Genomic DNA, 14,685 nt, shown 5'->3' with positions numbered 1-14,685 from the left:
ACACAGGCCATTCACAAAGCCCATGCACTACCATATTTAGCAACCCTACTTATGTAAAGGAAATCTATTTTGCTGCTTCTTTTTTTTTTTTGGTCTCAATCTAAATGTGAAATGAACTTTTCTGAAAAAAAGTAATGACTCAGTGGCCAGCTACTTAGGAATATGAAATTAATAATGAGAAAAATATCAACTACTGAGAAGGAAGACAAATTTTATTTTTACTAGTCAAGTTGATAGCTAAGGACTAAAAAATTCAATACTGTATCCTAAACATGGAAGGACAGTTCCTTTTGTTTTTGAAATCTACAGTTGGCAGTAATCTAAGCAAAGAATAAAAATAACAGAGTTTTGTCTATATAATTAAAATGGGCTGAAAGAGAATAAATGTAATTTTTGATTGCATGAGAAAAACCTCTCCAAAGTATATAATGAGGAAGGGGGGGGAAAAGGCGTAAGGTAAAAGATCAAAGTAATTACATCCCCTCATAATTAAGTCCAGGAATCCTGGGAATAATATCATTCTCCAGACTACAAGCCCTTTCCTTCCAACCTGGTCCCAGAAGCCATAATTCAGGGAAGCAACCTGTGGAGAAGTGATTTGGCAACTTCGCTGGTGCTGTAAACCTTGTCTCTTCTCATCAACCATTGCCTTCTTTGCAACCATAGCAAGTAAATATTAAGAAAATAAAGTTCTGAAACCAAAATCTTTGACTCTGACAAACATTAGGAAAAAGTATGATTTTATTCAAGAAAATAACAATGAAGACATCACTATCTGCTACACCTTAAAGAACCATAAAGCTTTTTTATCCAATTTTTGATTGAAACCTACTATATGTTATCACAAACCCTAATTAGAACAATCTCCCCTGTACTCTAGGAGCAGAGTTCAACTTTAATGAGTACACAAGAAAAGAGCCCTGACCATTGAAAGCTACTATGGTAAATAGGGAAAAATCAGAAGAGAAACTTGAAGAGAACAGAAATGGTAAAATGCCAAAAATGAAGCCTCAAAGAAGAGATATGGACTGTTCTTAAGTGCAAAAGTTTCTCTTGGAAGAGTACAAAAAGGATCTTAAAAATCAACTGAGAGAAGAGAAAAAAAATGTGAAAAAGAAATGAAAGTTATGCAAGAAAATTATGAAAGCTTGGGGAAAAAAGTCAACAGCTTTAAAAAGGAAGCCTAGAAATTAACTGAAGAAAACAAGTTCTTAAAAAACAGATTTGGTGAAATGGAAAAAATATATACTGAAAAAAAACTCCTTAAAAAATACAATGGGCGAAATGAGGAAAAAATACCATTAAAAATGAAAAGAGATCTTGGAATACAATATTCCATAAAGTAAAGGGATAGGTTTAAAACTAATAATAACTTATCCTTCAAAGGTGACAATAATTCCAGAAGGAGGAAAATGGATCTTATATGGATAAAAGACTTTTAAAATATGATGAGAAGACCAGAGCTGAGTAGGAAGGTTGAAATATAAACACAAGAGTCTAAAAAAACTTGGGTAATCCAACAATATCACTATTAGGTCTGTAACCAGCGATCAAAAAAATGGAAAAGGATCTATTTGCACAAAATTATTTATAGCAGCTATTTTTGTGGTGACAAAGAATTGGAAATTAAGGAGTAGCTGAACTATTTGAGATATATAATTCTAATAGGATGCTATTGTGATATAAAAAAACCTGTAAAGGTTAAGATGAACTGATGAAAAGTGAAGTATGCAGCACCAGAACACTGTACACATTAACACCAATACTGTACAAAGAAAAATTGTGAATGACTTAGCTATTCTCAGCAATAAAATGATCCAAAACAATCCAAAAGGACTAATGATGAAAAATGCTATTCACATCCATAGAGATAACTGATGGTGTCTGAATGCAGATTGGAAGCATGGTATTTATTTTTCACTTTATTTGTATGTGTGTGTAGGGGGGGGAGTTTCATCTGTGTTTCCTTTCATAACATAACCAACATGGAAATAGGTTTAGCATGATTGCACATATATAATCTATATAAAACTGTTTAACATCTCAAGGATGGGGGAGGAGAGGGAAGAAATTTGAAACTCAAAAGAAAAAAAAATTTTTAATGAAAATTAAAAATTTCCTAACAAAGTTAGGAAAAAATAAAATATTATTTTTTTTTAAGTTTAAATATAGGGGGGGAAAAGTTAACCACCTGAAAAAGATCCTGTAAGAGAAACCTATAGGAACACCACAGCCAAATTCTAGAAAATATTACAACAATAAAAAATATAAAAACACTTCAAATATATAGGAGCCACAATTAGAATCCCACAAAACCTAGCACTAGCTACATTAAAAGACTGTAAATCTTGGAATACTATATATCAAAGAGCAAAAGAACTAGGACTGCAGCCAAAAATATACACAGCAAAGATAAGCATAATCCAGTTTAAAAAAAAAAAAAAAAAAAAAAAAAAAAAAAAAAAAAGGTGTTCACTGAATTGCCAGACTTCCAGAATTTTATTGCAAAAAAGACTGAACTTAATAGAAAATTCGACATAAAATCAAAGAGAAATGAGGTAAATATCTAGGACTAATTTCAAAGGACTCAATACTCAATAAGGACAAATTGTGTTTTATATGTGGAAATGCAAATCATATGTCTAATACTGGCATTAGTGATTGGGTAATTTTCAAGAAAGATTGGGATTGAATTGAGTATTGTGTGGAGTAAAAGATATGGTGAAGAACTTACAGATTAAGCACATATTGATCAGCAACTGCTAGCTAATTTAAATCAGGCCGATAGTCATGTGAAGGCCTAGGCTGCACTCCATTGTCCAAAGAAGAGATTGGGAACATATAAGTGGCCGAAGAGTCTGTAAATCACCTTGTCTGCTGCATTCCACTGACCAAATAGGGGAATGCAGACTTGTATGACCAATCACAACACGTGTAGGGTGGGATTTTGGAGGTTTTTTGTCTGAAATGTATAAAAGCTGTGAATGTTTTCTTTTTCTCCTGAGGCTAGGGTCACACAGCTAGGCAGTGTCTGAGACCACATTTAAACTCAGGACCTCCTGAATTCAGAGCTGGTGCTCTATCCACTATGAAAATTAAGACAATTCTGAGCTACTACTGCACATCTGTCAGATTGGCTTAGATGACAGGAAAAGAAAATGACTAATGTTGGAGGGAATGTGGAGGGAAAAAAAAAACAAAAAAACCTAGGACATTGATACATTATTGGTGGAATTATGAACTGATTCAACCATTCTGGAGAGTGATTTGGAATTACAACCAAAGGGCTATCAAACTGTACATATCCTTTGATGTCTCTACTGGGCCTGTATCCCAAAGAGAGCATAAAAAGAAGGGAAAGGGACCCACATGCACAAAAATGTTTGGCAACTCTCTCTGTAGTGGCAAGAAACTAGAAACTGAGCAAATGCCTCTAAGTTGGAGAATGTCTGAATAAAAGTTATGGTTTATGAATGTTATGGAATAATTACTGTTATATATAGGAAAGATGATTTCAGAGAGGCCTGGAGAGAGACACTTGCATGAACTGATGCTAAGTGAAGTACTTGTTGTCCCTAAACTTAGGTAAATAAATGAGAACTTCAGGTACCCCTCTCCTCACTTCTAGTTTTTTCCAAAGATCAATTCAATAGCTACTTTGTTTCTGAGGCTTTCTTTATCCCTCCAAGCGATAATGCTCCACTTCCTTATGTTAATGGCCTTATATTTATTTTGGATTTTATTATATATCTTCATTACCACCAAATAATAACAAAAATGTAAGTTCCTTCTGGGCAAGAGGTAATTCATTTTTGTTTTTGTATGTCCATTGTCTAGAAGAGTATCTAACACTTTACAGATACTTAAATATTTGATTGAGACTTTTTTTAAGATTGAAGAGAAAAGTTTACAGAAGGAAATAGGGGAAGACAAAAGTTCAATCTTGGTGAAACAGGTAAAGTTTCTGAAGGACTCAGAGGTAGGGATTTAAATTATTAATACAAAGAAAATTTCCAAATGACAATATTGAATTTCAGCTTTACAATTGGTTATACATTTAAAAACAAAAATATAACCACAACATCTAAATTTTTTTTTTTTACTACTTCCAGGTTGTTTACGGTTCATCTCCCTTTCCATAGAATGTAAACTCACTGAATGCAGGAACTATTTTTTATTTTTGTCAATCAACAAATATTTAGTAAATGATGAGGTATAACCAAATGTTGAGGTCTAGCTAAGGGATACCTAAATAAAATTAGGATTAATTGAAGTCTAGTGGCAGGTTCTGGGTACAGGGAGTCAAATGGAACTCCCCTTCAACCCTTTTGGATTCAGGGCGAGGATACAAAGTTAAATGAGTTCTAGTAATGGCCAGAGTCCCCTGTAAATGAATTTACAGGCCCGAAAACCTAGATCGATAAAAAAGAGGTTTGTTGTAGGGTTTGGAAGTAAGGTTAAAGTCTGGTTAGTAAAAGGTATTAGATAGAGGAAGAAATATACCAAAAATGGAGGGACAAATAGTCTGTGATGCAAAGCATGGTGCTTGCATGTTTCAACTCTCTGCCCAGAGATGATTCCAGCTTGTCTCTTTTATTTGCTCGAAGGAGCCTAGGGCAGTGCCAAATTATTGGAGGGCTTTTCAGATAAGAACAAACTGTTTTGGGGAAACCAGAGCAGATAGTGGGGGCTAAAAACCCAAGCCAGCTCAGATCTGGTGGGGGCTGGGTATAGCCCAAATTCACTCAGATACAGATCTCTCCCCTTGGAATACAAAAGGGTGGTTTTGACCAGATCCTGTAAATCAAAGGTCAGTCCTAAAGGAAGTTGGAGATCAGAAAAGGAATCTTAAAGGGGGCTACACCCGCATCAGTAAGTGCTTACTGTGTGTCAGGCAGTGAGCACACACAAAAAAAGCAAAACATAGTCCTTATTCTCAGAGAGCTCACAATCTAACAAGCTGACAAATATGCACAAACAAGCTATATAAAGGATAAAGTAGAAATAATTTTAAAAGGGAAGGTCTTAGAATTTAACGTAATTTGTCTTTGTATTCCTTCATGCTGATTGTGAAGCTCTGCATACATAAGATGCATAAGTGCATGGGCCTGAGCTGGAGGCATTTATCGTTCAAAAGGTATTCAACTAGTCAAAAAATATTTATTAAGCATCTACTGTGCTAATAAATAGATTTAGAAAAAGAAGCAAAAGACAGGTCCCTCAAGGAACTCAGAAATCAATGGAAGAGACAACAAACAAATGTGTACAAACTAAATACAGTATAAATAGGAAATAAAAGGAGGAAGACACAAGAATAAAGTAGGGTTGAAAAAGGCTTCCTATAGAAAGAATATGAGATTTTATTTGGGATTAAGGATGCCAGAGAAGCCAATATTAGATGGAGAGTTGTCTAGGCATGAGGATGAGAAAAATTCTGGAGCCAAGAGGTGGTGTCTTGCTCATGAAACACAGGATTCCAAGAAGCAATATAGCTTATGAAGTATATACTCAATAAATACTCAGCTCTCATTAATATTCTAGCATTGTAAGGGCTTTAAATGATGATTAGAATAAAAACTTTACATTCCTCCCTTCCATTCTCCCCCTTGCCCCAAGCCAGGGACTTTTAAATATGGCATTTATTTTTACACTCAAGAGTTACAAAATATTTTCCTTCCAGCTACAATGAATTACATACACATTATCAATAATTTCTCTAGTTCTGCTGTAGTTGCAAAGCATATCGTAAATTTCCACAAAGGTCAATGACTGAATCATTTTGTCAGATAGTTGGAATCTCAAGTTTTCATTAAACAAGCATTTTTCCATATAGCCTACATTTTTGCTGAAGTTAAACTAAAATTAAAATAGGGACAACTCTGCCACTACCTGTTGTGATATAACAGTGGTTTTATATCTATTGTTACTTTAAGGATACTAAATAGTGAGGCTTTATCTTTCATAGCTTCAGAGCTAGAAGGACCTTCATAGGGTCATAAGGTATAGTTATAATCCAAGTGTCCACACAAGAAATACAGCAAACTGATAAATTCTTCACCTATTAGGATATTGGGCTTCCTGATGAGTCTCTTCAATCTAAATCATAAAATAACATATATGGTATCAAAAATGAATTATTCTTTAATCCACATTGAAAGTTCCTGATCAGGACCCTACATGAGCACAGGGATTTGGCTGGGGCCCAAGAAAGGGAGGCCATTTTCAGGAGGTTCAGGTGAGGACACCACCACTCTTCCAGAAAGAGCAAAAACTAAGCAAGGCAACTCTTTTAAGTTATTTACCCACAGGTCACACTACTCTCCTCAATGTGTGTTTGAAGGGAAACAAAAGTTTTACCGATATTACTACCTGCCTCATTTACACTAAAACCAGAATTTTTAAAGAATTTAAAAAATTTTAATAAAATCAATTTCTGTTCAAGAAAATAACACCCACCCGTTGAGGAAAACAATGTGCTTGATGGGTAAACTACTTAATTTTTTTAAAGTGGTCTCAAATTTATTAGAGAATACAAATCATTCCCCAACTGATAAATGGTCAAAAGATTTGAAGAGACAATTTTCAGATGAAAAAATTGAGTCATTTATTTTCATGAAATAAATCACTATTGATTAGAGAAATGCAAATTAAAAGAACCCTGAGATACCCACTCCACACCTCTCCGATTGGCTAAAATGACAGGAAAAGAGAATGATGAATATTGGAGGAGTTGTAGGAAAACTGGGACACTAATATATTATTGGTGGAACTGTGAACTGATCCCACTATTCTGGACAGCAATTTGGAACTATTCCCAAAGGGCCATAAAACTGGGCATATCCTTTGGTCTAGCTGTGTCTCTACTGGGTCTATATCCCAAAGAGATCACAAAAAAAGGGAAAAAGACCCACAGGTGCAAAAATGTTTGTAGCAGCCAGGGACTGGAAACCGAGTGGATTTCCCTCAGTGGAAACTGAGTGGAATGTCTTAATAGTTATAATATATGAATGCAATGAAATATGATTATTGTTCTATGAGAAATAATGAGCAGGCTGATTTCAGAGAAGCCTAGAAAAACTTACATGTATTGACACTGAATGAAGTGACAAAAACCAAGAAAACATTTTACACAACAATAAGATTATGTGGAGATCAACTGTAATGGATTTGGCTCTTTTCAACAATGAAGTGATTCAAGGCAGTTCCAATAGATTCGTGATGGAAGATTCTATTCATATCTAGAGAGAGAACTATATATTCACAATGAATGTGGATCAAAACTATTTCACCTTTTTGTTGTTTTTTGATTGTTTTTTCCTTGTCATGTTTTTCCCCCCTTTAATTTTTTTTTTTTTTTTTTTTTTTGTTCAGCATGACAAATATGGGAAATATATTTAGAAGAACTGCATACTGCAATGCTGTCTTGGGAGGGAGAAAAATTTGGAATACAAGGTTTTGCAAAAGTGAATGCTGAAAAAACATATTTTTTCATGCATTTGGAAAAATAAAATGTCAACCAATAAAATCTGTTGGAATTAAGTACCACAATCTCCAAAGAACTAAAATTCCAAGTTACTTAAAGTGGGCATTTTCCCATTCATAACTCTTTTTTGCCTAAGAAATTTTTATTCAACCCTAGACATATAGATATATAAAATAGGTATACAAATCAAACAATTATTGATGATAAACTATAATTTCATAAGCCCCACACTTAGATACTCCTCTATTATATGAGGTAACAACTCACAATTTAAAATGCTTTTACAAACTAAAGAACATTGAGGAAACATGGTAGGTGTGATTGGATTATAGCATAATACCAATGGTGAATTTCATAGAAAAAATGGCATAAACTATTAAGAGATACGTGACCAAAAAAGGAGAAAGGTTAGTCATGTAGCAAAAGAAGTAATAACAGATGGTTATCTACACATTGCACTGATACAGTACCATAGCTATAGAAAAATCCTGACCCTCAAAACATTTAGAATGACAATGAGTGATTTAAAGGAAGAACATTATAGGAACTACTGAGTGGAGAATGAGTTTCAATCTTCCTGATAAAAAGGCAGTTCCTACATGGAAGAAATCAAGATCTATTAAAATATTCTATCACCTTGAAATGTCAACTCAATCGCCTTTTAATTGCATCATGGAAAATTTTTTTATGAGCTCAAATAATGTATGCGGTAAGACTTCTGAGTTACTATTTCAAGATTAGAAAACAGATAGCCAGTATTGTGGTTGAGAATTCTCTGGTGCAGCAGGCAAGACACACATCAAAGAAGATGTAGTGCCCAATTCCCTATAGCATAGCCAATACCTACTGTTGCCCAGGGATGCAAGATCTTGCAAGCCAGAAAGGCTTTAAGTGTGATGATGATTGGTTGGTATGGGCAAATCACTTTTCCTTTTGGAGGTCTGTTTCCTCATCTGTAAAATGGGGAAATTGGTCTATATAATTGCTAGAATGCCTTCAAATTCTCCATCTCATGATCCTGTGAACTTTTAAGTCTATTCTGTAGAGTAACAGCCTATATAAGTTTTGATAAATTCCTCTCTATACTGCTCTTCAGGTGATGGTAAAATCCTTTCACCCACAGCAATTTGTAAACATCATTTACACATAAAGATTATGATATTCATTGGTGGCTTCAATACTCATGTCAATGAGCAAGAGACTTTTGAAGTATTCAATCACAACATATTTTTCAATTATTCCTTTCTAATGTCTCTTTGTATATCTTTTCTCTTTTCCTGCCCCTTCTACTTGAAATATCTTAAATCTAGGGCATCACCACTTTATGCATACATTACAGTAGAATCCCCTTCAAGACAGTAAGGTACAGAATTAAGAACACAGGCTCTGTACCTAAAAAGTCTGCTCAACCTGGTTAACAGTCACAGTCTCTTTGAATTGCCATTTTCTCCTCTATAAAACAGAGGAGATAAAACTAGATGACTTCTAAGTCCCTTTTATCTCCAATCTTCTAATAAAACATGACAAAATTAATTTAAGACAGGTAAATTTGTAGGTAAATATAATTTTTTGGTATATTTCATATTTTATTTTTATCCATTCCAGGTAAAAATAATTTTAAACATTTGTTTTAAAAATTTTGAGTTCCAAATTCCTTTTCTTCTCTTTCTCCCTCCCCTCTCCATTGGGGAGGCAAACAATTTTGATATGGGTTACCCACAACATACCTCTTCTCAAGAAATATTTTACTCCTGCCCAAGAGAAGAAATTTAAACCCTTAAACCTATTATTTCAAACCCTTTGTCAACTGCATTTTCTTCACTTCTTCCATCTTATAGCCTATGACTTCCAACAGAAATCTTTCACTCCAGTTGGATCCTGAAAAAAGGCCACTCTTAAGATGCTTTCCTCACAACTCACCTAAGAGAATTCAAATAATATAATTCTTTCCATGGACATTTCAAATTTTATTTCCTCTATCACATCTTCTTGATAATTCTAAGTCCATACTGATTTTTCTACTCCATGAATTTCTGGACCCTTATTTATATCACAATCTCTTTTGCTAGTGTGCAACAAGGTGTTTTGTTTTTTTTTCCTTCTATTTCCAATATAAGTGTCTTTCTTGAGCAAAAGCCAAGTACTGCTTACACAAAGTATAGGATAGTAGAAACTATCTGCCTTTGTAATCTTGGACAAATCACAACCTTCCTGACAGTCTGTTGTTCATAAAATAATGTTTTAGAACCAGAATTAAATGAGATTCTCAGTTCTCATAGTACCTACCCCATACTCCAAGGAGAGGATTTAGGTATAATCTATCCTCAGCATTTAGCACAAGTGGCTTTACCATGATAACTTAACAAATGCTTGTTGACTAACTGTCGAATGACCAAGTACCCCCTATAGTAAGGGAAAAAATTCCACAAAAAAAAGCAAAAACAAAAATGAAACTTAGAATAAAGTAACCTAGACATATGCTTAACCATAAAAGCAAGCTAATCCACTTATACTGGTTCATAAAATTCACATTACTTAAGTCATCTTTCTACCTTATGTTGAAATGTGCCTAATATCAAATAGAAATGGAGTCGTGAGGCTCCCCTTACATTTTTACTTACACTACAATATTATATCCTTCTTCAGAGTTAAGTCCTAATCTGAGAATGTCTTACCCAGTTATTGGAAGTGACCCTGAAATCTCAAAGGCTTTTCCAGAAGAGTTCAAGCTCTGACTAGTTCTTTGGAGGAAGAGAGGCTTTTGCAAATAAGCCTGGGGAGGAATAACTTCTAAGAATCAATCTAGCTGGCTAAGTTCAAAAGGGCCTATCACCAGGCTGTCCAGGTTGTCATAAATTTTATTTGGCCATAGGTACTCATTAAAATTTAAGAGTGAAGAGACTGCAATCTGAGTAGCTATAGATGAAATTTCTCTATATATAAAAGTATGGTACCTAAAATTTTAACTTCTAAAAAGAGAAAGAATATATTTGTACCAATAGATCAGACAGGTTTTTTGACCATGAGAATTTAGATATAATTACTACTGAAAAGCAGTGAGATTAGATAGTAAGATGATTAGCTTTTTCAAGATCCAAACATCTATGAATATATGAAGTTTAAAGCTATACCATGCCAATTGGTTTCCGACTTTTTTTTTGTCATCACAGTATATTTTCAAATGGTATTTTCATTACTTTACGGTTCACACTCAGTTTATATTTTATACTAATTTTTCACCTTATTTTTCCTTTCCCATAGCCCTCTCTTCTATTCAGCTATCACTCACTGGTCTCCTCTAAGAAAATTCTTTTAAAAACTAACATCAAATCCTTGCCTTACAGAATCACCACCATCAATTCCTATTTCCTAGAAACATCTTTAAATTTAAATGACACAAAGTAAATTTTCATCTTTCATCCAGACTTCCCTTTGGAAAACAGTATTTAAGGTATTAAGAACATGGATTTGTACTATAAACACAAAGTTACATAAATCTCTTGGCTAAATTTCCACTTTGGAAAGTATGGTTACTCTCTCTAAATTAATCCTAACAGAACATGAGGAAATTAGTATTTTCCATTTAGTATTAATTCAATGAAAAGATGTTACTTTCAGAGTTGTCTCTGTGGGTATTTTCTATAAATTACCAAAAATTACAAAGGACCTATCTGTTAACTGCAAACAGCTTTTTAAATTACAGGTGTTAACACGCTCCCTAAAAAAAGGTGAAAAGTCTGCAGGCAAGTAAAACTTAAACAAGGCAATCTCTAAACTGCAGCTAAATTAGCAACTAACAATGAAGCATAAAAAGAAAAGGGCTAATGCTTGAAGATACAGACCGATATAAATTTTCTAACCTAAATAACTTATTGCTAACATTTTTGGGTCCAAAGAACGGCCAAATTAAAATTTGTCCCAAGTCTAGCAGGTTTTAGGAACATGCTACTTACCAAAGGAAGATTATTTCCTTTATGCCTAAATACAGAAGGGAGAAGGGAATGGGAAGAAGGTGGAACTTTTCTGTTAGCCATGGGCTAGAAATTATTTCCAATACTTGCTTTAGAGGGCAGAACAATTAAGCCAGTCAGAAAATTCCAGACTCGAATTACAGGGAGACGTCAGGATGGCCGGCCAGCATAGGGAAAACCAGACCGTTTTTGTTTCAACGCATTCAATAAATTAAGCGGAAGGTTTGAGTGAATTTGCTATCGTACTACCTAGACAAACACTCCCAACTGATTACACCAGCCTACGGAGAGGAAAAGGTCGGCAAAACACCAGCAAGAAAAGAGCACGAAGTTACGGAGCTTGAAGATGAGCGTCTGGGTAAGTGCCCCGAGCCACACGCCCGCCAGCCCCGTGGGCCGAGGAGAAAGGGCGGTGACCAGTTGCGCACCGGGAAAGGATAGGGCCCTCTCCCGGCTCCAGGGAGCCGAACAGCCTTTCGCACACCTCCACGCGCGGCGGCCCCACGACCCCGCCCTGGCCGCAGAGCCCGGCGCCTCACCATCAGCTAGCACTACGGACGCTGAGGCGGCGGTCCAGAGAAAGGAACCGGCTGCTTCTCCAGACGCCTCCTTCCCGCCTCGGCACTCACCCAGCGGGTGCGGGCGGCGGTGAACGCGGAGGCTGCCCCGGGCCTGCCTGGCTCAAAAGCTCCGTCTCCTCCTCCTCTTCCTCTCCGCCAGAGGAACAGCTGCTGCTGCTGCTTCCGCTGCCTACGTTGCTGCTCCCGCTGCTGCAGCAGCTGCTACCGCTGCCCGTGTCCGTCGCGTCTGAGTCGCAGTCCCTCTGCACTGCTCGAAGTAGGGCGGTGGCGCTGCCCACCAGACGCCGGAGCTCCGCAGCTCTGGCGGTGGGCGGAGGCGCCGGCGCCGGCGGCGAGGGCGGCTCGGCCCCGGGAGCCAGATGCCTCCAAAGGCCGGCCAGCTGTTGTCGGACATGCCGCTCCACCTGCCGAGCCCGAACCACCTGCAGCCGGCGGCACAGCCTCCGCGCCCGGTCCCACAGCGCTGCCTGCCGGTCCCGCAGCGCCGCCGTCTCCCCCTCTAGGGACGGCTGCTGTTCGGGCCCAAGATCTCGGCGGCGGCCTCCTGCCTCCGGCCTCCACAGCAAGTCGCGGGCGTGGGGCCCGACCGCCGCAGAAGCTGCGGTGGCTTCGGTGAGAGCCGGGGCCATGGCCGAGGAGGTGGCCGCCATGCGGGTCTTCGGGGAGGGAGGACGGATCGTCTTTTCCTTCCCCTCAGGCCCGGCTCTTTAGTGCGGACGGCCCGAAGCCGGCCGCCCCATCTGGCCGAGGCGCAGAGGCAGCGCGCCGGATCCGTCTTCGCTCCTTCTCAGCCACATAAGCAACCTCAAGCATCAGGGGCGGCGGTGGGTGGCGGCAGTAAAGGCTAGCAGCCGCCTCTCCCCCGCCCTCACCCTGACGGGCGGGTGCGGGGGGAGGGGGAAAACCATGGGGCAAGGGGAGGGGAAGAGGAGGAGGAGGAACAACAACAATACTCCATTCACTCCCCACCCACCCCGTCACTAATCCTCCCCTCCAGAGCGCTTCGGGCTCCGGTAGCTCGCGCCACTCATGCGCGTCCCCGCGCCAGACCTCGGCTCAAATTCCAGCCCGCCCTGGCGCGCCCCTGGAACTGGATTGGACGCGCATTTCCCTCGGGTACAGGAAATAAGGGCCATTCAGAGGGCGGAGAGAGGCCTTCAGTAGACCGGGGAAAGAGCGCGGGAACCAATCCAAAGCGGCCCCGGTCTACCTCCACCTCTTTAAGGATCTGCAGAGGCCTGGGGCAAAAGGTGGAACTCTGCAGCTAGTCTCCTCTGGGGCTGTAGTCCCAAAAGCCAGTGTTTTATTTTTTGGATGAGGAAGAGGGTGATTCCAGTTCCCCGAGTTACAGTGTTCAGTCCTCCGAGAAGGCAGTTTCTACGGGGATTGCTTCAAGATTACATCCCTTTAGTCTTGCACGTCAGACTCTCTGGCACCACCAACACAACAGGATATTGCGTAAAGCCAAGTTTTGTGTGATAACGTACTACAGACCCTACGGATAGAATGACAGTAAAAAGGTTGTGCTTTATAAGAGTTTTGCCCTGGTGAAGTTGGAATTTAAGATGAAATCAACACACCTGGCTTAAAGCTGTAAAAGAATCTGCTTTTAAACTGTAGATAAAAGGAACTGCTAGACTTAACGATTCCCTTCTCCATAAAAAAATACACGCCCAGAATTCTAGTCAAAAATAGTTTGGATTTCATATTAAGTTTGAGCAAAGCTCCAGGGAATAGATCTTTTATCAGGAAAACCTAGGGCACTGAAATTTATAAATTAAAGTAGAAGACTAGTGCTAAAAAAAATTGTTTTAAAATTTCACCCCTAAGTCTTAATGTTACTTAATCCATACTTAATTCCCTAAAAAGAAAATATTAGACCGGTGCTAAAAATTACAAAAGCTACACAATGAATGCACTTCTACCCAATTTCAAAATTCGGTACCAATGTTTTTGGATTATTCACCACAAATAATAGCAATTAATCTTATGCCAGGTTCACATAATCAAATGTGAAATGCATGAGGTCTGAAAATATTCCTAATATAACGCACGGGGGAAAAAAGGGGGTAGATTTGCAAGTACTTTTGGGAGAGAGGAATCAAAGTCTAAATTACTCTCTGCCCTGACTGAAGACAGGTCACTCCAGGTTACAAATAACTCAAAGATGGATAACTGAGTTTCCATTGTACTAAGATTTCTTTTTTTCATGGCAGATTAAAAAAACAAAAAACAAAAAAACATTACCAAACCTATCTATCTAGTCCAAGTGGCATTTCAGGGAGTTACTTTTCATTTTCATTACCAGGGACACCATCATATATATAAAGAACACTACACAGTTTAATAAATTTTAAAAATGCATCAAAAATCATGGAAGTCAGTTTTAATTAAATGTTTTAAAAAACAGTTTCAATCAAAGATTTTGGAAGGAAGGGAGAAAGGAGGCCTGAAGCTGTGATTTCATTACTAAAGGAAGCTTCCAATGAGAAAATCCCTTTTATCTACGTAGACATAAATGTGCACAGGAAGCAACAATTGACTCTGAAGCCAATTCTATTACAAACTGCCCCTCCCACACCCAGTACAAATATGATCAAATTTTTTTTTAAAAACATAAAAATTCTCCAGAGAGAATATTAAATATATC

At 38.0% G+C, this 14,685-nt stretch overlaps 1 protein-coding gene across 6 annotated transcripts in view; it reads right to left on the bottom strand.

Annotated features, from left to right (window-relative positions):
- The window catches only part of LOC141551433 (KAT8 regulatory NSL complex subunit 1-like), a 126,278-nt gene extending 111,909 nt beyond the window's left edge, over positions 1–14,369 (bottom strand). For 2 of the 6 annotated variants that reach the window (XM_074283084.1, XM_074283086.1), the window contains exon 1: positions 12,084–14,355. In XM_074283084.1, coding sequence (XP_074139185.1) covers positions 12,084–12,685 — 602 coding nt within the window. In that variant the 5' untranslated portion in view covers positions 12,686–14,355. Of the gene's footprint in view, positions 1–12,083 lie in introns of all 6 variants that reach the window. The other 4 variants (XM_074283083.1, XM_074283088.1, XM_074283087.1 and 1 more) reach the window with 3 other exon arrangements.
- Between the last annotated feature and the right edge of the window lie 316 nt (positions 14,370–14,685).

This window comes from Sminthopsis crassicaudata, chromosome 1 (assembly GCF_048593235.1).
Source record: "Sminthopsis crassicaudata isolate SCR6 chromosome 1, ASM4859323v1, whole genome shotgun sequence".
NCBI lineage: Eukaryota > Metazoa > Chordata > Mammalia > Dasyuromorphia > Dasyuridae > Sminthopsis > Sminthopsis crassicaudata.
Note: the sequence above shows the minus strand (reverse complement) of the source record. Positions and strands in the feature narration are given on the sequence as shown.